This window comes from Callorhinus ursinus, unplaced genomic scaffold (genome assembly GCF_003265705.2).
Source record: "Callorhinus ursinus isolate GAN/ISIS: 27379988/994484 unplaced genomic scaffold, GSC_fseal_2.0 scaffold90, whole genome shotgun sequence".
NCBI lineage: Eukaryota > Metazoa > Chordata > Mammalia > Carnivora > Otariidae > Callorhinus > Callorhinus ursinus.
In genome coordinates this window covers 2,530,530-2,551,250 of record NW_027397152.1, presented here as the reverse complement: position 1 = coordinate 2,551,250, position 20,721 = coordinate 2,530,530, and the positions used below count along the sequence as shown (strand labels likewise).

General features: G+C 41.8%; 1 protein-coding gene across 5 annotated transcripts in view; it reads right to left on the bottom strand.

The window, feature by feature from the left end:
* The window catches only part of OTUD7B (OTU deubiquitinase 7B), a 57,424-nt gene that overhangs the window by 14,935 nt on the left and 21,768 nt on the right, over positions 1 to 20,721 (bottom strand). For 3 of the 5 annotated variants that reach the window (XM_025858322.2, XM_073888477.1, XM_073888479.1), the window contains exons 2-6: positions 11,724 to 11,873; positions 7,868 to 8,056; positions 4,940 to 5,167; positions 3,381 to 3,482; positions 1,897 to 2,024 (exon numbers count right to left, since the gene is read on the bottom strand). In XM_025858322.2, coding sequence (XP_025714107.1) covers positions 1,897 to 2,024; positions 3,381 to 3,482; positions 4,940 to 5,167; positions 7,868 to 8,056; positions 11,724 to 11,808 — 732 coding nt within the window. In that variant the 5' untranslated portion in view covers positions 11,809 to 11,873. Of the gene's footprint in view, positions 1 to 1,896; positions 2,025 to 3,380; positions 3,483 to 4,939; positions 5,168 to 7,867; positions 8,057 to 11,723; positions 11,874 to 12,651; positions 12,722 to 16,912; positions 17,161 to 20,721 lie in introns of those variants that run through there. The other 2 variants (XM_073888478.1, XM_025858321.2) reach the window with 2 other exon arrangements.

Below are 20,721 nucleotides of genomic sequence, written 5' to 3'. Positions count from 1 at the left end.
TAACTTCAACACAAAACAAGAAGGCCTGGGAAATCAAAACCAATTTAGTCCCTATGGAGTTTTGGTCCTGATTTAAAGAAGCCCCGCAGTCCCTCATGCCTCCCTCCATTCCTATGCCTAAGGTGCAGCATAATGCTATAAATAGTCTCAACTAAAACAATTCTCTAGGCCACATTTCCAATATGGAACTTTTAATGTGCTGGGCAAAAGGAGTAAAATATTGCTCCTTTGATAGCCACTACTCTCTATGCATGTATTTCCACTGGGGACTTTGAGGGGGAACAGGTGGCTGACCAAGAACAGAACTCGGGTATTTCTGGGTCTCCTGGCTAAAGCCATAATAATCTAGCCCCACCTTTAAAATAACTACAATAGCTTAATAGCTAGAATTGGGCATACCTATTCTCTATTGTTGTCACTTCTACTTAATAGCTGAATGCTCTAGTTCGGCCTTTTCTTGACTCTGGAGTGCCAGATGTAAGGTTCAGGGATGGTGTGAATTCAATAGTGAGGAAGGCAAACTTTAGGCTGGCTCTAGCTTAAGCAAAAGAAGCTCTCCACAAGGTCCAGCTCAGCTCACCAAGGAGCCATGGGACTTGGCAGTAATAAAGAATGCCATTTACTTGGCCTTGCCCTTGTGCGTTTATTTCCCTCAGGAATCCTCTGGGGCAGATTGGCTGATCAAAGACTCCATTCTGAGCTTAATACCATCCTAATTTTAACAATCGGGCTCTTTGTTTTTAAGAGAGAAACATGACACATTCTACCTTCATATTTTAATCTTCAGTATATAAAATTTTAATAACTAAAAAAACCCTCTTAGTTCTACATAATGGCCAGTTATGATAGAGCAATAAAAGGCAACAAGAAAGAAGATGAAAGAAAAAGGAAAGTTTCTGAAGAGATAGTCCCATATTTATGCCAGAGCACCTAGCCATATACATGGCAAAAAAAAAAAAAGATATTCACAAAGAGCACAAGATAAACACAGAAGACAGAGAGAGAACCAGGGGAAAAGGAAAGAGGGAGACCTGTTATCTTTATGTAAGTGTACAGTGTCATTATTAAAGTGAGGGGTCAGCAAACTCTTTTATTGCTCCATTGTAATTGCAGACAGTAAATCTTTTAGGCTTTGGGGGCCATATGCAACTACTCTGTTCTGCTGCTGTTCTATTCTACACAAGGAAAGCACTTAACATAAACAAACATACATAAATGAATGGGGAGGGCTGTGTTCCAATTAAACTTTTCTTTTCTTTTTTTTTTTTTTACAAAACCGTTGGTGGGATTTGTCCCACAGGCCATAGTTAGCTCAACCCCCGTTACGGGGATGGAAAGTACAAACAGTCCATTGTTACTTTCTTATACAAAAACAGTCTCAACATCTGCTGAACTCCTGAGAAGTACCATTCAAACTCAATTTAACAGGCATGTTTTTAAAATTTTTAAACAAACAAACCGAGTATATGAAAAGCAAAGAGTACATACAGCCAACAACATTTTTAAGCATTTACATTTCCCTAAGAATTGAAAACATAAGTCCTTAAAAACTGGTCTAGCCTTATTATAAGCACAAAACCCACAAACAATACAAAAATCCTGTGGACTTATCATATCTTGTTTTGCAAAAGATTTCTACTGAAGACTTGGCGTCTATCAGGTAAGAAGCACAATGTTAGCTACCTCCTCTATGGGTCTCAGCTTCCCCATACTAGTTCTCATGACTGTATCAGAAAGGCATGGGCCCTGTGGTGTCTTCTGCATTTTCTACAATTTCTAGGATTACAAGGGGAGTACCACCAATTAAGCACCAGGAGACACTGCCTACTGGTACACACTGAGCATTTCCCGTAGCTAACTCTGGGGGACAAGGTGCTCCCACCCAAACTCCCTCACCTCTTTATTCTGCTGTGTTTGCTGCCACCTCCAGCGCCGCTTTAATGCTTCCTTCTCGGCTCCTTTCTCCATCAGCGCATACAAAGCTTTCCGCAGCATCAAGTCCCGATCATGGAAACCCCACATGCCTGTGGCAAGAAAACATACCAGCAGGACACCTTTATTAATTATGCTGCACATACCCTAGCATCAAAGAAATCAGGCTGAAGGCCAGGTTCAAACAAACCCCTGTGACTTCGGGGAGAGGTACTTAAAAATGAGAGAAAAGATGTTCCTTACTCTGGAGGTTCAGAAACTTCGAGAACTTAAAAGTGGGGGATCTACCACATCCTACAAACCCCTGACAGAAAGCCCCTTACTCGTATGCAAGTCTAACAAACTAATATACAGAGTCGCAGCAGAGAAGATGGGTCTGGCAAATGGCAGTCAGCATTAAAGCGGGAGGTATGGTTGGAATATGAGGACTTCTTTAAAATCGAAGGCAACTACGGGGTATTTCCCCCAAAGATACAAATGTCGGGATCCGAAGGGGCCCGTGCACCCCGATGTTTATAGCAGCAATGTCCACAATAGCCTAACTGCAGAAACAGCCCAGATGTCCATCGGCAGATGAATGGATGAAGAAGACGTGGTGGAATATTACGCAGCCATCAAAAAAAAAATGAAATCCTGCCATTTGCAACGACGTGGGTGGAACTGGAGGGTGTTATGCTGAGTGAAATAAGTCAATCAGAGAAAGACATGTATCCTATGACCTTGCTGATATGAGGAATTTGAGAAACAAGACAGAGGATCACAGGGGAAGGAAGGGAAAAATGAAAGTAGACAAAACCAGAGCGGGAGAGAAACCATAAGAGACTCTTCTTAATCTCAAGAAACACACTGAGGGTTGCTGGAGTGGAGGGGGGTGGGGGTTGGGGGGGGCTGGGTGATGGACACTGGGGAGGGTATGTGCTATGGTGAGCGCTGTGAATTGTGTAAGGCTGATGAATCACAGACCTGTGCCCCTGAAACAAATAATACATTATATGCTAATAAAAATTTAAAAAATCTAAGGCAAAAAACATACTGAATTATAAAATAAGTTTCATAATTAAACAAATCTCATAAAAACTGATGAAAACATCTTTTCTATATACCAAAAGAATAAATATTAAGTAGAATGATATACACACATAGCTTTATCTTCCTTACATACTTGCTGCTCAATACTTCTGGGGGATAGCTCTCAGAGTGGGACCCATGCTAAATCCTGTGTTCTCCATATTCTCTCTGAACAAGACTGAAAAGCCAGGGCAGGGCTCTCTTCCATCCCCTCTTGCATGCCCATGCCCATGCATGCACACACACACACGCACACACACGCACACATGCTGTACGATCACTTCTGCCTAAGATCAAGGTTAGTGGATTAAGTCCTGCACATGAGATTTAATTCTATTGCTTCCTTTCTGAGGGTGTGGAACACCATTTTCAAGACTCACCCAGAGAGGCTGCATGCAGGAGGCAGTTTCCATCCCCAGTAGTTGCCAAAGGAAGCAGCCTCTGGCAGGTAGCGTCCACACTCACCCACCAGTTCAAACGCCCTACGGAAAAAGAAGGAAAAGGAGAGGAGCAGATTATCCATAAAGCCCTTCCCACTTCCGTAGCTCTAAAACAGACTCCAAACTTGCCTCCTCTAGGAAGCCTACCCAAAATACTGTCACTCCTTATATCTTCTTCACTTATACCTAGTCGATCAGAACCTGGAGAGCATGATTGGTGAGATCAGCAGTTCTTACATGGGGACCACTGATCTAACAAATATCCAAGGGGACATTTGGCAATATCTAGACATGTGTTTGGTTGTCACAACTGGTGGGGGGATGCTACTGGCATCTAGTGGGTAGAGGCCAGAGAGATTGCTAAACATAATATAATGTACCAGGCAGCTCACACAACAAAGAATTATCTGGTCCTAAATGTCAACTGTGCTGAGATTGAGCAACTCTGGGTTAGATGATGGGGTCAAGGTCATAGGCTGAAATCTGTGTTGGCTACTTGGTCCGGCTCTGATTCCTTCACTTTGCTCAGGAGACCAGTAAACATCGTTAACAATGAAGCTCAGCACAAATCCATCATCAGTAAAAGAAAAACAACCCAAAGCATGTATTCATGTCACGTAAGTATCATCTGCATATATGACAGCATGTCAGCTTGTATGTGGTATGACTTTAAAGACATGAGCAACAAGACAAAGCACATGAAACACCTTAGAAAATGAGTCTCGATTCTGTACAGTCATCCCACAATTGCTGATCCATTATTCACATGAGGAAAATATTTCATGAATCATGCTTAAAAGTTTTCTTGAATTACTGAAAAGGCAACAGAAAGAAAACTGGCCTATAATCTCACTAGCCAGATAACTTGTTAACTTTTTAAAAAACTATAAATAGATGCACACAGTTACTATACAGGGGTACAAATGAAAAATGAAAGCTTCTTTCCCATGCCCCCACCTCCCAGCCCCCAGTCTGTCTTCTAAGTAAGTTTAATACCTGACTAGATTTCCCAGAATTCCCAGCAGCCTCGCCCACCATATTAACTAATTTTAACAGTAATTTAAGACAAGCACAACTTTAAAGGTAAATAAATCTCCGGGAAAGGCTCATATAAACAAATGGGACTTTTAAATTAATCGCCATTGTACATCATCTATAGTATTGGTTCTTTCTGGTCACAAGGGTGTTCCAGAGCCAATTATAACTCATTTGTACTTTTTTTGCCCCATGTATGGATTTTTAGGTATTGGATTCCTGGGCCTTTCAGGTGTATATCTGGTTTCCCTTCCATCAAACAAGAAATTTCCAGGGGAAAGTGTCAAATTTGTGTCCCGAAAAGAAGGACCTAGCTCAGTACATGTTGATCTGACTGATTCTTGACTTTGCAGTCAGCTCCCACATTTAAACAGGAAGCTAACTGGTCAAGGCGAGCCCCTCCATGTGGCTGCCTGCAGGTGAAGAGCAGAAGGAAGAGCCCAGGAAAAGAAGCACTCACTGACCTGCCTGTTCCAAGGCAACCAGCATGGACTGTTCAATAAGGTCTCTCTCTATGAAGCTGCGGAAGTCTTCGTTGTACACAGTGAGATCTGGAAGCTGGAAGGCACAGATGGGCATTTCCAGGGGGTGCTCACTGCTCCCCCCACCCCCACCATTGGAGGAGACATGGGACCGGGCCAGGGAAACAATGCTGGAGCTGGCGTGGGAGATGCCCCTAGACAGGCGTTTTTCTGCAATGAGAAACGGAGTTACCTTAGAACATACACAGCCCAGAGAACGTTCCACTCATGTGGTGATGGTTACCTCTTGACATGGGTTACCTCTTCCAGGCAGGGAGAAACTGTGAGTCTCACTAGCTATCAAATTTCCCAACCCTCTTTCTCAATCCACATACAAGTGGAGAAATATAGAAAATAGTATTTTTGCAAGCACTTATATTAGCACCAAATATACATTCCTCTTTCTACCCTTTTTAAAAGAATTTGCCTGAACTGCTCCCCATGACTCTCTTCTTTTACTTCCCACTTCCCAACATAAAAGGGACTCATTCATTTGGCAACTTGGTCACTGTTTGGTAGGAAAAAGAGGGAATAAGGGAAATGGGGTTTCATTTGGCTAGGCTGAATCAAATAATCACTCTGATAATTTTCACAGTTTTGGAGAATAAAGGAAAGAATTTCCATTATAGAAAATTAATAATAATAGGGGCTCCTGGGTGGCTCAGTCGGTGAAGAGTCTGCCTTTGGCTCAGTTCACGATCCCAGGGTCCTGGGATGGAGCCCCGCATTGGGCTCCCTGCTCAGCGGGGAGTCTGCTTCTCCCTCTCCCTCTGCCTCTGCCTCTCTCTCTCTCTGTCTCTCATGAATAAACAGATAAAATCTTTAAAAAAAAATGATAAATCTTACACATCTGGAAACTTTTTTTTAAATTTTTTATTGTTATGTTAATCACCATATATTACATCATTAGTTTTTGATGTAGTGTTCCATGAGTCATTGTTTGTGCATAACACCCCGTGCTCCATGCAGAATGTGCCCTCTTTAATAGCCATCACCAGGCTAACCCATCCCCCTACCCTCCTCCCCTCTAGAACCCTCAGTTTGTTTTTCAGAGTCCATCGTCTCTCATGGTTCGTCTCCCCCTCTGACTTACTCCCCTTCATTCTTCCCCTCCTGCTATCTTCTTCTTCCTTTTTTTTTTTCTTAACATATGTTGCATTATTTGTTTCAGAAGTACAGATCTGTGATTCAACAGTCTTGCACAATTTGGAAACTTTCTTATCTACCATCAATAACGTTTATTTACATTATTTACAACTTTTCTGGATTCATATTTATCAGAAAGCATAGGTACAGTCATTCTCACTTAACATGCCAGAGAAAGACAGTAATGTAGACAGTGCCTCAAATTATTTTTTTTTTAAGATTTTATTTGTCAGAGAGAGAGAGGGAACCCAAGCGGGGGAAGCGGCAGGGAGAGGAAGAAGCAGGCTTCCCGCTGAGCAAGGAGCCCGATGCAGGACTCGATCCCAGGACCCCGGGATCATGACCTGAGCCGAAGGCAAACACTTAACCGACTGAGCTACCCAGGTGTCCCTATTTCATTTGTTTTGGTTACATGGTACTTAAAATTCCCCAGCAGATAGTCTGTGATCATAATCTGCTCAGTGTCATATTACAATTCATTTGCATGACTTCAGTTTATATATAAAGATTATCAAAAGCTAAAAATTGTATTGGGAAGTAGTTCTTCAACCAATACTTGTCGGAGATGACATACAAAGTAAGTCAAGATTTGTCTAAAGTTATTTTATAGTGATGTTATTTCTTAAACTATTTTTTTTAGGTATTCAAAAAGTATTATAAGCCCATGGTAAAAAATCAAAATACTATCAAAAGATGTACAGTATTACAAATAAATCTCCCCCTTATTCAAAATTTCTGACTCCTTCTCTAGAGGCAACCTTTTGGATCCTTCTAGAATTTTTTATGCACATAGAAACACATTTAGCTTTGGGCGCCTGGGTGACTCAGTCAGTTAAGCAACTGACTAACCAAGACTCTTGGTTTCAACTCAGGGTCATGGTGATCTCAGGGTCATGAGCTAGAGCCCCGCATAGGGCTCTACGCTTAGAGTAAAGTCTGCTTGAGACTCTCCCTCTTCCTCTGCCCCTCCCCCTGCTCTCTCTCTCTAAAATAAATAAACTTAAAAAAAAAGAAGCACTTATAGCTTTTGAAATCATTTTTAAAAACATAAACAAGAACATACTATATAAACTGTACTGCATCTTACCTTTCTCAATACATTTTAGAGACTTAAAAAACAGCACATCAAGTTCTACCTAATTCTTTCCAATGGCTGCAGAGTATTCCACAACATAAATGATTTTAATTTATTTAGCTGCTCCTCTACTAATGGACCTTAATTGTTGTTTTCAAGCTTTAACTTTCAAGCGTTATGCCGCATATGTGTATGTGTCCACTTATGTCTATTTATTTAAAGGATGTATATATATATACACACCCACGTGCACATACACACATATGATAAATTCCTAGAAATCAAACTGCTAAGTCAGAGTATACATGCATTTTAAAATTTTGATACATACTGACAAATATTAACCGACGAGGTGGATGGCAGTGATCCTTTGAATTCTACCTTTATGTACTTTATCTCGGCAACTAGATTGTTCTCCTTCATCCATTTCTCTCCCAGTATCTGAAAAAGGCCTTCGTACAGGGGAATACTCAAGATGCAGTGGGACAGTGTGGGGCTCCCGCACCAAGACAGACTGAGGCCACCTCTGATCAGTCTGTCAGGGGAGCAGGGGGAGGGATAGGATCATCTCCAAAGGATGACTCCATTTAGCAGTCCCCTCCCTTCCTTTCTACTCCACCTACAGAAACACCCCTCAGTTACCCCAGTACCTTGAACGATGTCATCCTGCCGCTGCAGGGTGGGTCGGGGAGGGCGGGCAGACTCTCTATCCGAAAACCCCTTTTCAGGGGTCCTGGAGCCACCACTCCCTTCACTAAAGGGTGGGGGCAGGTTTCCAGCATGGACTTGACGTAGCTGTTCAAAATCACTGAGGGCAGCACTCACGTCCCAATTCTTTCCTGGCAGGAGACAAAGCAGAGAGTGAAATGGGTACTCAGAGTACAGGGAAACTGAGGAAAGACACAGAACAATCACTCGAACCATCCTCTCAAAACTAGCAAGGAAAATTCATGCATACTTCCACCATTCTCCTGTTCCTTATTGCGCTTAATCTTCTTCAATAACACTTCAGTCTGCAATACCACAATTTCTTTATTTACTTGTCCATTTCCTAAGTCGGCTCTGTGAGCATTGAAACTTTGTGTCTCTGAAATGAAAGGGCCCACAGAGACCACAGATAAAACAAAGGAAGCCTAAAGAAGTAGAGTGACTTGCCCAAAGGCACAGCCAGTTTGCACCAAGGAAAAGTGTGACTAAAGCCCAGGTCTCTGAATTCTGATATCCAGAGAGTTCTTAGCCTAGACATGCTCTGCAATGTCCTAAACCATCTGAAACTGTATACAAAGGTATAAGTATGTGCATTTTTCTAAAGAAAAAGAGCTGATAGCTGTCCTCAGATTACCAAAAGGAACGGTTAACTGCCGCCAAATTTAAGAATCACTACTCTACTGAAGACCCTAAATGCTAGATTTGTCATAATGGATTTTTCTGTTGCTTTCTCCAGTTATATTATTCAATAAATATTTCTTTCTATTCTATTCCACCTGCTACCCCCTTAATTCAATTCCTATCACCCACTATCCCACCTCCAATCCACTCTAAAGTATCCCATGAAATTAATCTTTCCAAAGCACAGTTTGGATCATTTCAGTTCCAGAATCAAAACTGCTAATTGCTTGCCACTGCCTACAGAATAAAACCTAGGCTCCTGTGTCTGACATTCAAGGCTTTCTATGACCTGGCCTACTTTTCCAGCCTTTTCTCTGTGCTTCAATCTCCCTGGCTATCAAAGTGAAGATGACTCCATGTAGGACTGTTATGAAGAGCAAATGAATTAAAAGCACTGGGACACAGAAAGTTGTACATATGTATTTATTGCTGTTGCTGTCATATGTTATTACTCTAATTTTCCAGTTAAGCTGTATGAATCATTAATACCCGATGAATTTACTTCTGAGCCATTACATTTGCCATTTGTCCCAGCTCCCTTTGCTCACACTGCTTCAGTGAGTCTGGCCTCTTTGCTGTCCCTACAAACATGCTAGGACTGCTCCTATCTATGGCCTTTCCAACAACTCCCCCTGCTGCCTGGAAGGCTCTCTCCCTAATTTATCTACACTCCTTCAGATATTTGTTCAAATGTCACATTCTTAATAAGGCCTGCCTTAACTACCCAAGGAAAAATCACAACCTACCCATCATTTCCCATAACACTTCACACCTTAACATATACTTTACAATGATTTGGTTATCATGGTTATTATTTATTGACTGTTTTTCCTGCTAGAACGTAAGGGCAGGGATTTTTGCTTATTTTGTTTTGTTCGAGCACCTAGAACTTGGCACATAGTAGGTACTCAATAAATATTTGTTGAGGAATAAAGGATTTTTGTCCTGACTCAACAAATGAATGAATGAATGTTTACCACACAGTTGGAAATACAGAACACCGTACTGAACACTGGCTCTGTACTTCCTTAAAATCAGGTCCTAACAGCGAATTTGTCCAAAACTGAATGCCCATCATCCTTCTTCCGGAGACTTGCTACATCTCCTCCTTCTATATTCCTCAAACTGATAATGGTATCACAAGCCCTCCAGGCCAGAAAATTCCGTCACCTTCACTACTCAGATCCAGCTCCTCCGCCCTATCTAGTCAATATTTGCACTCATGAAACATCTCTCCAATCTGTTCTTTCTTGTCCATTTTTATTGTCACTGTGCCCATGCAGATCCTCATGATTGTCCCCTGGGCTCTGGGAGAGGCTTGGCTAGTCTCTCTTCCCCTACCATGTCCCTCTCAAATTTGTTCTTTACAATATGAACGAAAGTTAACTTTTCAAGGAAAAAGCAAGAGAGAAAGAGAGAAGCAGGGAGAAAATGAAGATCAGGCCCTTTGATTTCCCTTCTAAATTCTATCTTATATCCATCCAATTTTCTCTCTTCTGCCACCACAGCAGTTCAAGCCATCATCATCTCTCACCTCAACCGTGGCAACAGTCTTAACTGGGTTGATCACTTCTCTGGCCACCTTCCAATCTGTTCCATAGCCTTCAACCAAAATTCAAATCCAATCACGTCACTCCCTGATTACAACCCTTCACCAGCTTCCCACTGAACACAGAATGACATTTAAACTCCTCACCACAGTCTACAAAGGGCCCCCTTATTCTGCTTCCTGCTTTTCTACCTGTTTCCTACTCTTACCCCACTCTTCCTACCCAGTGCCAAACTCTCTTTCACCTTAGGTCCTTGTATAAGCTTCTATATCAACACTCTCTTCTCTATCCCTTTTGTCTTGCTACTCCCACGTACCTTTCTGGGTTCAGTTCAAAGGTCACTTCCTTAGAAAGGCCTTTCTGCACCCTGTATCTAAATTGGGTTTCTCTTACGCTTTCATAGTACCCTCAACCTTTCCTTCATAGCAGAGAAGTGTGTGCACGTCTGTGTGTGAGAGAAAGAGATTACACAAATATTAATTGTAACATAACTGTTAAGAGCCAGCCTCTGAAACCAGATTGCTTGAGTTCAAATCCCATTTAACTTCTCTGAACCTCAGTTTTTAAAACTGTAAAAGTGGGATAATAAAACTTATATTGTAGAGTGCTTGTAAGAATAAAATAATGTACCTCAAGTACTTCACACATACAGCATTCAACACATGCTACAAGAGGAAGAGGAAGCATTTGAGCTGAATCCTGAAGGATGAGGAGAATCTCAGGAGAATAATGGAGGAAGGGACGCTGCAGACTTAGAAAACAACTTAATGTGACCAGGGAAAGGTGACGAGTTGGGCCAGGCTGAAGCATAAGAAGGAGAAGGTAGTAGGAAATAAAACCAAAAATGCCAGTCAAGGGTAGAGTCATGCTGAATTAGCAAACTGGAGTCCAAACCCAGATCTTTCATTTCCTAAGTAAGAGGTAGAAGCAAATGTCAAGTTGTCACACCCTGCTAAGGGCTGACAATCTAAAACATTAGAATGTACGCTAAGAACCTGCCCTTTTCTCCTCAGGCTTACTGTCATTATATATTTCCATCAACAAAAAACATCTGTTAATTATGACTCCAAACAAAGCAACCTACTGACATGATTCTAAGCTTTAAGGACCTTAAAATATAGAATGTTCACACTTATGTGTACATACAGACATAAGTAAACAAAGGCAGCAAAATAAAAGCATTAACTTAATTCACTCTACATAGAATAACCTATACAAATTAGGGAAGGAAAGAAACAAAACCATGAGTGATCCCAAAGTCATTTATATATAAAGAAGACGACTTACAGATCTAGAATTGTGCTTTTAGTGGATTAATATAAAATTTCACTTGCATTACCTGAGCATAAATTCACAGTGGAGAAAGCTACACCAAAAATTCAAAGTGAAAAGGGGATTTTGCATTTTAAAATTATGGTGAGTCATACAGAGGTGGATTATTAGAAGTGAGTGAGGTAAATATAAGGTCTGCCATACACGAAGTATCTTTAAATGTTCCAAGTCATCCTAACAATAAACATCGCATTTTACTTTCTCTCTTCTTATTTTCCCCCTTGTGACTCCTTACCTTCCAGGAGATCTCGGGCCAGCCCAGGCTCTGCGCCTGTGGAACGGACAAAATCTGACAGGACAGCATCCATGTCCAGGGTCATGTGATCATTAAGTACTTTCAGGCAGCTGAGGTAGGGTGGACATAGATCAAAATTCAGGCCTCCACCTGAGGAGGAAATAAACACATAGGGCTCAAATTACACTGAAATAGGATGATCACAGCCCAATTTCAGCAGCTTCCTAACCAAAAGGGGAAACTATCCTGGCTCATTCATTTCAGCTGAATTTATTATGAAGAGCAACATTAGTTTCCTAATTCCGCATTAACTTCTTAACTACTAAATTAATCATAAAGTCTAATGTCACTCTGAATAATGCTTTTCTTCTACCTTTCTACAGAATTCCATTTCTATCCATCAGTTTGCTTATTCAAGCTAATGGAAGAATTGCTTATTCAAGCTAATGGAAGAAAGCAGCAGACTACCACCCTGAAGAATTCCCCACCTTGTTTCTTTCCTTCCCAGCACTTGATATAACCTGAAATTATTTTAATAGGTTGCTGTCTAGCCTCCTCCTTTAATATGTAAGTTTCTTGAAAGCCAAGTGCTTGTGTGTCTTGTTCACTAATGTGTCCTCAGCATGTATCACTTGGCACAGTGCGTGGCATACAGGCCCTCAGGAAATATTTGCAGAATGAATGGGTAAATGAACAAATGAGCACTATACACTGAATAACTTTAGAGTTGACTAGTGTTCTGAGGCTAGCTGAGGACACGGAAGGAGCAAGCTGATAGTGAAAACTACTCAAAATAAAACAATAAGCTATTATGCAAAGCAGAGTGGAGATCTCAAAGGTACACAAAAGTCAATTTTTGTCCACTAACTTCATGAACCCAGGAAACAAGCCTTTTTCCACCGCGGACAAACGAGCCAAATAAGTTTACCTGAAAAAGATCTCTTCTTTCAGACTTGACTTTGGCAGAAACTCTGTCCCTGACCTGATAGCCTGGCACCAATCCGCATTCCTCTAAAGTTAGCAGTCCCAGCCGAGGAAGCAATAACAGAGTGAAGAACAATCTCTAACCAAATTCTACACACTAGACAGGTCTACAGTTCTCTGGAGAAGAGGGCTTGTTCCTAAAGTAACCATAACACACCTGCCCTACCACACCCATCAATCCCTTGCCTTTTTGGGAAGGCCAAAAGTAGAATTCTCAAAGGTAAAAGGTGACTCAGGTGACTCTCTGCAGAAACATCTCCTCCTAAACAACCTAAAGTCTAAGGGTGACTCAGATACCTTTTCTTCAAACCTCCCCCAATGCCAGGACACAGCTTGTTTAGTGGTATGATCAGATCCTGATTTTCTGCATTCCTTAGAAATATTAAGGCAAATAAACAGCAATGATTTGTGGGTCATAAAACCAGGAAGTCACTAACTTGACTGCAGGGACGTGTTTTATTCATATTTGTAGCCCAACATCTAGCACCTAGCACAGCACCTACAATATCGTAGGAGTCAATAAATGCCTGATGAGTAAATAATTAAATGACTAAGTGAACCTCCACACCAGCCACCACCAAACCAATCCATTTTCGGCTTAACTTAATAAATGAGAAATTCCAGGGTCCTTCGTACTTCCTATCACCCCTCTATTTCTAAAAGTCCACCCTGGTCCCAATCTACCTCTCCAAATTTCAGAAACTCTCTTTTCTGAAGAGACATCATCCATACTGTCACTAGTTCTGCCACCCTCGTACCACATGATTTTACCTACACCTATATATATTAGCTGGGTGGCTTTGGTCAAATTACTTACAGGGTTTCAGTTGCCTCTTGTTTATCCTAGACTTGCATTCGATGACCTCTAAGATCCTTTCCAGGTTTAAAAACTGAACTTCTCCAGTTCACTATAGCCTCATAAACCATGATCCTGACATTCTCTTTTAGTCTATGTATTACCAATGTCTAATTTCCTTCCATTTTTCAATATCCCAATTGTCAGAAAAGGCTGCCAATACATAAGGAACTTTTGGCCTAACATACCTCAAGTTCCAAATGTCAAGTTATCAAATAAATTAGTTTCTTACATTTTATACTTAAGAATTAAATTCCTTCAGAATTCATAATGAATGAGTGGTTTCTCCCTCCCCTAATAAAGACAAGAATTTCTTCTCCAAGCCCATTTTAGTCACTGTCTTAGAGGTCACAAGAGATGGTTGCAGCCCAAATAACTTGAAAGCATGACTCATCCAAAACCAAGAGCATAGCTGCAAAATGAATTTCAATCTTCTCTCTTAAAAAAAAAAAATATTCAAAGGAACTTAGTAAAGCCACTTTAATAACTTTCTGAAAGACTGTGGGAGGTATACAGTAAGCACACACATAGCAATCAGCAAAAAGATGCTCAGCGGAAGAGGGAAGAGTTGATGCCACAGGCATGCAGGCCATTTCCCAGCCAGACATAGGCTCCTGTGGCTGAGAAGCCAGTAAAAACCATCAATGTCATGGCATCATAGATCTCATTTGCCAACACAGTAGGTCATTCTTTTCAAAAAATTATTTTTGAGAAGTAATTTAGAGATCCAACATTATCTAGAACGACTTGCCAAAAAATTCAAAGCACTAAACCAAGCATCTTGGCAGCACATTCTTGTATTTGATGCCTCCAGGTGCAGGCCACAGACTCCACCCTAACCCCACCCAACAGGGGAGGACAGTAGCTTTTGTTACATCACCACCAACACCTGGCTTGAGCTTCTCAAATTCCAAATGGGAAATATCCACAACATGGACTAAAACACACAGTCCTTGGCTCTGTCTCAGCACACAGGAAGAAAAAAAAAGAAAATACTGGCTTTCAAACTTTCAAACAAAACAGAGGCACTCAAACATCTGTTGATTGAACGGTGTTTAGACAAATCTCAATTAGGGTCAATACCCTCCAGTCCTCCAACTGGACAAGACATTAGTGATTACTTAGTCCAATGTCTGCCCCCCTGCAGAAATCCTTCTATTACATCTCTGACAGGGAAATCACCCGGTCTCTGCATGGATGGATACAAGCTTTGATGGAAAACTCATTCCTTTGCCACGATGTCTTATTGTTGGACAGATCTAATCATTAGAAAACACTTTTCTAAATTAAATCACCAGTCCACCTCCCTCTATAACTTTCACATAATGGCCTGAGTTCTCTTCTCCAGAACAATAAAATCCACACCCAAGAATGATGGCATTTTCACAGACAAAGATTAGAGAAAGCATTTCTTCATACAAAACCGTGTTTACAAAGAAACAAATAAGGCTTGAAAAGTCGGGTAGGTTGCCCAAAGTCTGAACCCAGAGTATTTTGGACACATGCCCCACTGCACCATACTGCTTCCCAAGGCACTAGGGCATTACTGAACCCCAAAACAGCACTGATTCTTACCTACTGAATCCTTTCACACAGGAAAGGGCTGTGCCTATCTCTTCTATTTATTAAAGACACCTGCCTTATATCACCCTCACTTTAAATCCTACCATTTTCCTCAGCAATTTCAACAACCACCTACACAACCCATCCAATGTTTCTGCCATAAGAGCTTCATAATCTCTCTTTTTTTTTAAGATTTTATTTATTTATTTGAGAGAGAGAGAGCACGAGAGGGAAGAGGGTCAGAGGGAGACGCAGACTCCCTGCCGAGCAGAGAGCCCAATGCAGGACTCGATCCCGGGACTCCAGGATCATGACCTGAGCTGAAGGCAGTCGCTTAACCAACTGAGCCACCCAGGCGCCCAGAGCTTCATAATCTCATCAAATGCTCCAGCATCTCAGTCCTGAACCCTGCCATCTCCTAAAACTACTCCACCTCTATATTTTCAACATCCAAAATCTTACTTTGGCTACAATCTCATCTTCCTTCCAGCTTCCCCTCTCTACTACTACCTCAAGATATCCTCACCTCAGATTAAGTCATCCAATTCCTTAACCACCTTATTCACTAATGCAACAAAAATCATGGAGTGCCTACTACGTGTTAGGTGCGCTACGTTCAGGATTAGAAACACAACAGTGAACTAGAAAGACACAATTTTTATCCTCATGAAGATTCCAGTCTGGAGAAAAAAACCCACGAAATTTCACAGAAAATTGTAATAAAGAAATGCTGGAGAGATGGGTGTTACCTCCTACAGGGTGTCAGAAAAAAACTTTCCCAAGGAAGTGATAATACATCTAAGGACCAAAGAATGAGTAGGAATTGGAGGGACAAACTGGGAAAGAAAGAATGCTCCAAGCAGAGGAAACACATATCAACGTTCTGTGGCAGGAAGAAACACAGAGGTGAGAAGAGTACAAAATGAGGATTAAGAGGCGGCCTGGTGGACCCTGCTAAACATTGAGATTTTATCCTTAAAGTAATGAAAAGCCATTGATGGGCTGTAAGTAGGGGCAGGACATGATCAGATCTGAAATAGTAAAAGATACCCCTGGTTGTAGTGAGAAGGGTGTGGAAGGAGCACAAGTGGAAATTACTGCAAAGACATGATGGTGAGCTTGACTAGGATGACAGCAGTAACGACTGAGAAAAAAAAGAAGTGGATAAATGCCACTTTGTCCCTTCTTGCCTAACTGAATGAGAACCCAATGGCCACTTATTTTCTAGTAAAAACCTAGCTCTGCTATTCTTCTATTTCATCTGCCCAACCTAGATGGCTCCCACATTCAACTTCTCTGCTACTACCTGGGGCCATTGAGCAAGATCAGATCACATAACCATGCATAGCAACCCAATTACAAGTAAATGACATTCAGTCTCATTACATTCAATGAAACATGGCTGTTTTCTGCTTGACTTTGGGACAAGTCAACCAATCTTCTCAGCTACTATCCCACACCTCCACCATTCTCCTACCCAATCCTTATCACTCTCCTTACTCCCGACACATGACCTTGCCTCCAACCTCACAGAAAAAATTAGGACACAAAGCAAGAGGAGTTCCTTCAGGTTTCCTCCCCTGTCCCTACCTACCAGCTGCTCTTCTCCTCCACCCTGCAAAACTCCCTAAAATCAACATTCACTGATGCTTTCTCACCTTAGATGCAGTGCTCATCCTATCAAAATGTGCTTCTACTGAAGGAGAATGGCACTGACTTAAAATAGGATCACAATTCTCCTTCCCTGCTTTTCTAAAGTGATCTCTTCATAGTATGTGATACTTACTGATCACTCTTCCTGCCTCTTCTGGCTCCGCGTCTTGGTCACCTTTGTGGACTCCTCTTCCTAACCACGGGTTAGTGCACCCAACATTCTACCTCAGGCTTTCCATCTTGTCAAGTTATATTATCTGCATGAGAATTTCATTCATGTCCCTGAGCACCCAGATGCTGATAACTTCAAATGTATCCACAGCCCCAAACTCTCCAGCTCACCTGGGAATCCCACACGCACTTCAAACTCAGCACATTAAAAGCAAGAGCTCATTCTCTCATCTCTGTCCTTCCCCCTTTCAAGCTACTCCTCTTCCAGTATTGCCTATTCTAGCAAATGGTACCATCATCCGCCCTATTAGCCAAGTCACAAAAGCCTGGGAGCCACCCTGGACTTCTCTTTCACCTTATCCTCATTCACAAATAGTCCTTTGTGAAGTTCTACTCATTTTACCTTTAAAATTTCTCAAATCCATCCCAACCTTTTCATAAACTACAACTCTTTTAATTCTCTCTCAGGTTTTCATAACCTGGACTCTAGGAAATAGCTTCCGAATTTCTCCCTCTTCCTCTCGCCAGCCATTGGTTGCTTGTGGAGGCTGATCAATCTTAAAATGAAAATAGGTGTTACAAATCACTGCTCTAAATTCTTCAATGACAAAAGCTTAAGACCCCTTCACGATCTGGCCCTGCCTAACCCTCCGGCCTCACTCACCTCCCACCATTCCCCGTCCCCTCCTGGTAGTTCCCCGAGTACACCGTGCGCTCACATTTCAGTTCCTTTGCCCATGTTGTTCCTGCTGCCTGGAATGACTTGTGGTCTAGCAGGTGAATTCTTATCTCTTCTATGAGACTAACTTGAGTACTACCTCGTTGGCAAAACTTTCTCTGGCTTCCCAACTTAAATTGCCCACTTCCTCCTTTTCTGCTGCACCTGGTATTCCACCTCTATAATATTATTTATCACACCACAGAGTACCTGTGTTTATTTATACATTTGTCCCCCCCACTAAACCATGAGCAATTTGAGGGCAGGAATCTTGTCTTGTTCATCCTGTATCCCTAATACCCAAGCACTTAGTAGATACTCAATTTCTGTTCAGATTAACTGAACTGTATTTGTACAGTACCCCCACTGTGCGCATGCAAGCATGCGCATGTGCATGCGCGCACGCGCGCGCGCGCACACACACACACACACACACACACACACACACACACCAGTATTGCTGATAATCAGATAATCACTGTGCCAGTGCCTGGCACAGATAATCAGTGTTGTAAATAGGCAGGTCTAAAACAGAGGCTCATCTCAAAAACATTTGCTTAAGATTATTATATGATCTTATTTGCAACAAATTTCTCTTCCTAAACATTGTTTAACTCAGACTAACATTACAATCAGTCTGCATGCTCTGCGTGCCCAACTACTTAGTAACAGAGAAAAATGACCCAAAATTAAATACTGATTATAGATAACAGTTAGGTTAAAATGCCTGAGAAACTACTGACCCTACATTTTCTCATCTCCTACATCCCCCAAAGCGTCCACATTCTCACACTATACCCTCTCCCAGTCCCAGTGATGCACTACAGCTGTGTCTGAGTCCCCTCCAACTCCTCCCAAAACTCACTGGAAAACCACAACATTTAAGACTGTCAAGAATTTTCAAAGGTCAGAAACTCCTCCATGTCTATGATGTCAGTCCCAAGGAATCCAGAGAGGGAGAAAGAGGAGGGACAAAAACCCTTAGAAATTTCACACAATTCTTGATTAGGTGGGAGGGAAAAATGAAACTCTCTTGGCAGATTGTTTTTAATCAATATGGGTCCTTATAAGTGAAAGAAACAAAATATAACCTTCTTTAAAAAAGAGAGAGAGAATATGACCAAGTTCCACACCAAAGAGACCTATGTTACAACCCAGAGATAAAAAGATGGGTCTAAAACGGAAAAAAGAAATGACAGGAAGTAATATGCATTAAAGTTTCAGACATTATTTCATTTTAACTTCCAAGTAACTCTAAGAGGTTTGTTTGTATCATTAACCTTACCTTACAGATGAGGTTGCTAAAGTTCACAAAGGTTAAGTAATCCACTCAAGGTTACAAAGGTAAAAAGTGGCAGAGCCAGGATTTTCACGAGCCCGGCCTAATGGACTCCAGAGACCAAACCCTTGCACCACAGCACCCCTAGTCCAGGGAGGAGAATTGAGAAAGCACATGCCATCCCCCCATGTGCCAGTCTACCCTCCCTGTTTCAACTGCTTTCAACACCACAGTGAGAGAGAGAGAACTGGCTCTGGATTCAGACAGATTTAGGTTCAAATACCAGTATACCTTCTGAGGGCTGTCCTATGGGTAGATAATATAACCGTTCCGTGCCTCCATTTCTCCATGTATAAAATGGGGGAAATAATCTGCATTTCAGACCTCTTGTTAGGATTAACTAACTGAAGATACATTAGGGCAGTGCCTGGCACAAAGTAAGTCCTCAAAAAAGGTCAGTTGCCTTTCTTCTGCCCCCCACATAGTCCGCCTCACTCCACTAGTGCCCAATACAGCCCCTGTACCTTTCCTGCAAAAGCTCCCTCTACTCATCTCCAACAAATCCTCCAGTCCCACAGCCATTTCCAAGGCACCGTCAACACATGCACACAGGACCCAGTCTATCATTCCCATTCCAGTGTCTTTCAACTCCTTGAGCCTCCAAGAAAATGTTGCAAGGACCTCTTGGGCTGTACCTTCTGCCAGATGGTCCCTCAAAAATAACAGCAGAAGAGAACTGTCTGTCCTCTCCTAGATGTACAGACATAGCTAAATAGCCCATTCATTCCCAAATTTCCAGGAATAGCAAATTCACACATATTTACTGAAATTCTAATGTCTTAATCAACCAATCCTACCTCCCCACATTTACCCCTTACTACTCTACTCATTCCAGATTCAAAGATTTTATAATATTCTCTTAATCTCATGCATGTTGTCTATTTTTTGGAAAAAAAATGTTCACATCTCCTTCTACTCACCCTGCACAATTCTGGGTTTTCTATCTCCATGACAGTGTATACTCAAGGAACAGCCACTTTCTCTCCCTAAATCAAACTTAAGAGAAAAAACTCAACCCAAAAAAACTCAATCATGGGGCACCTGGGTGGCTCAGTCATTAAGCGTCTGCCTTCGGCTCAGGTCATGATCCCAGGGTCTTGGGATCGAGCCCCACATCAGGCTCCCTGCTCAGCGGGAGGCCTGCTTCTCTCCGCACCCCCCCCCCGCCTTGCTTGTGTTCCCTCTTTCACTGTCTCTGTCAAATAAATAAAATCTTTAAAAAAAAAAAAAACTCAATCATATAATTTACCATTCCCAAACAATTTATTAGCTTATTATATGCTATTGTGGATACATACCAGTAAAGACTCAAGAACTGGTTTCATGGCTTTATTACTACCACTAGTACGTGTATGTGTCAGAACAAGATTTACCTATATTTTTCAAGAGTTTCTAGCTTTTTGGGGCGCCTGGGTGGCTCAGTCGTTGGGCATCTGCCTTCGGCCCAGGTCATAATCCCAGGGTCCTGGGATCGAGCCCCGCATCGGGCTCCCTGCTCCGCGGGAAGCCTGCTTCTCCCTCTCCCACTTCCCCTGCTTGTCTTCCCTCTCTCCCTGTGTCTCTCTCTGTCAAATAAATAAATAAAATCTTAAAAAAAAAAAGAGTTTCTAGCTTTTTTAAATCAGGCCTACAAAAAGCAAAATGAATCTCTAAGAGACAAACCCATTAACAGCCAAATGGTGATATAAAGATCAGGAAGAAGTTCAGAGAACTC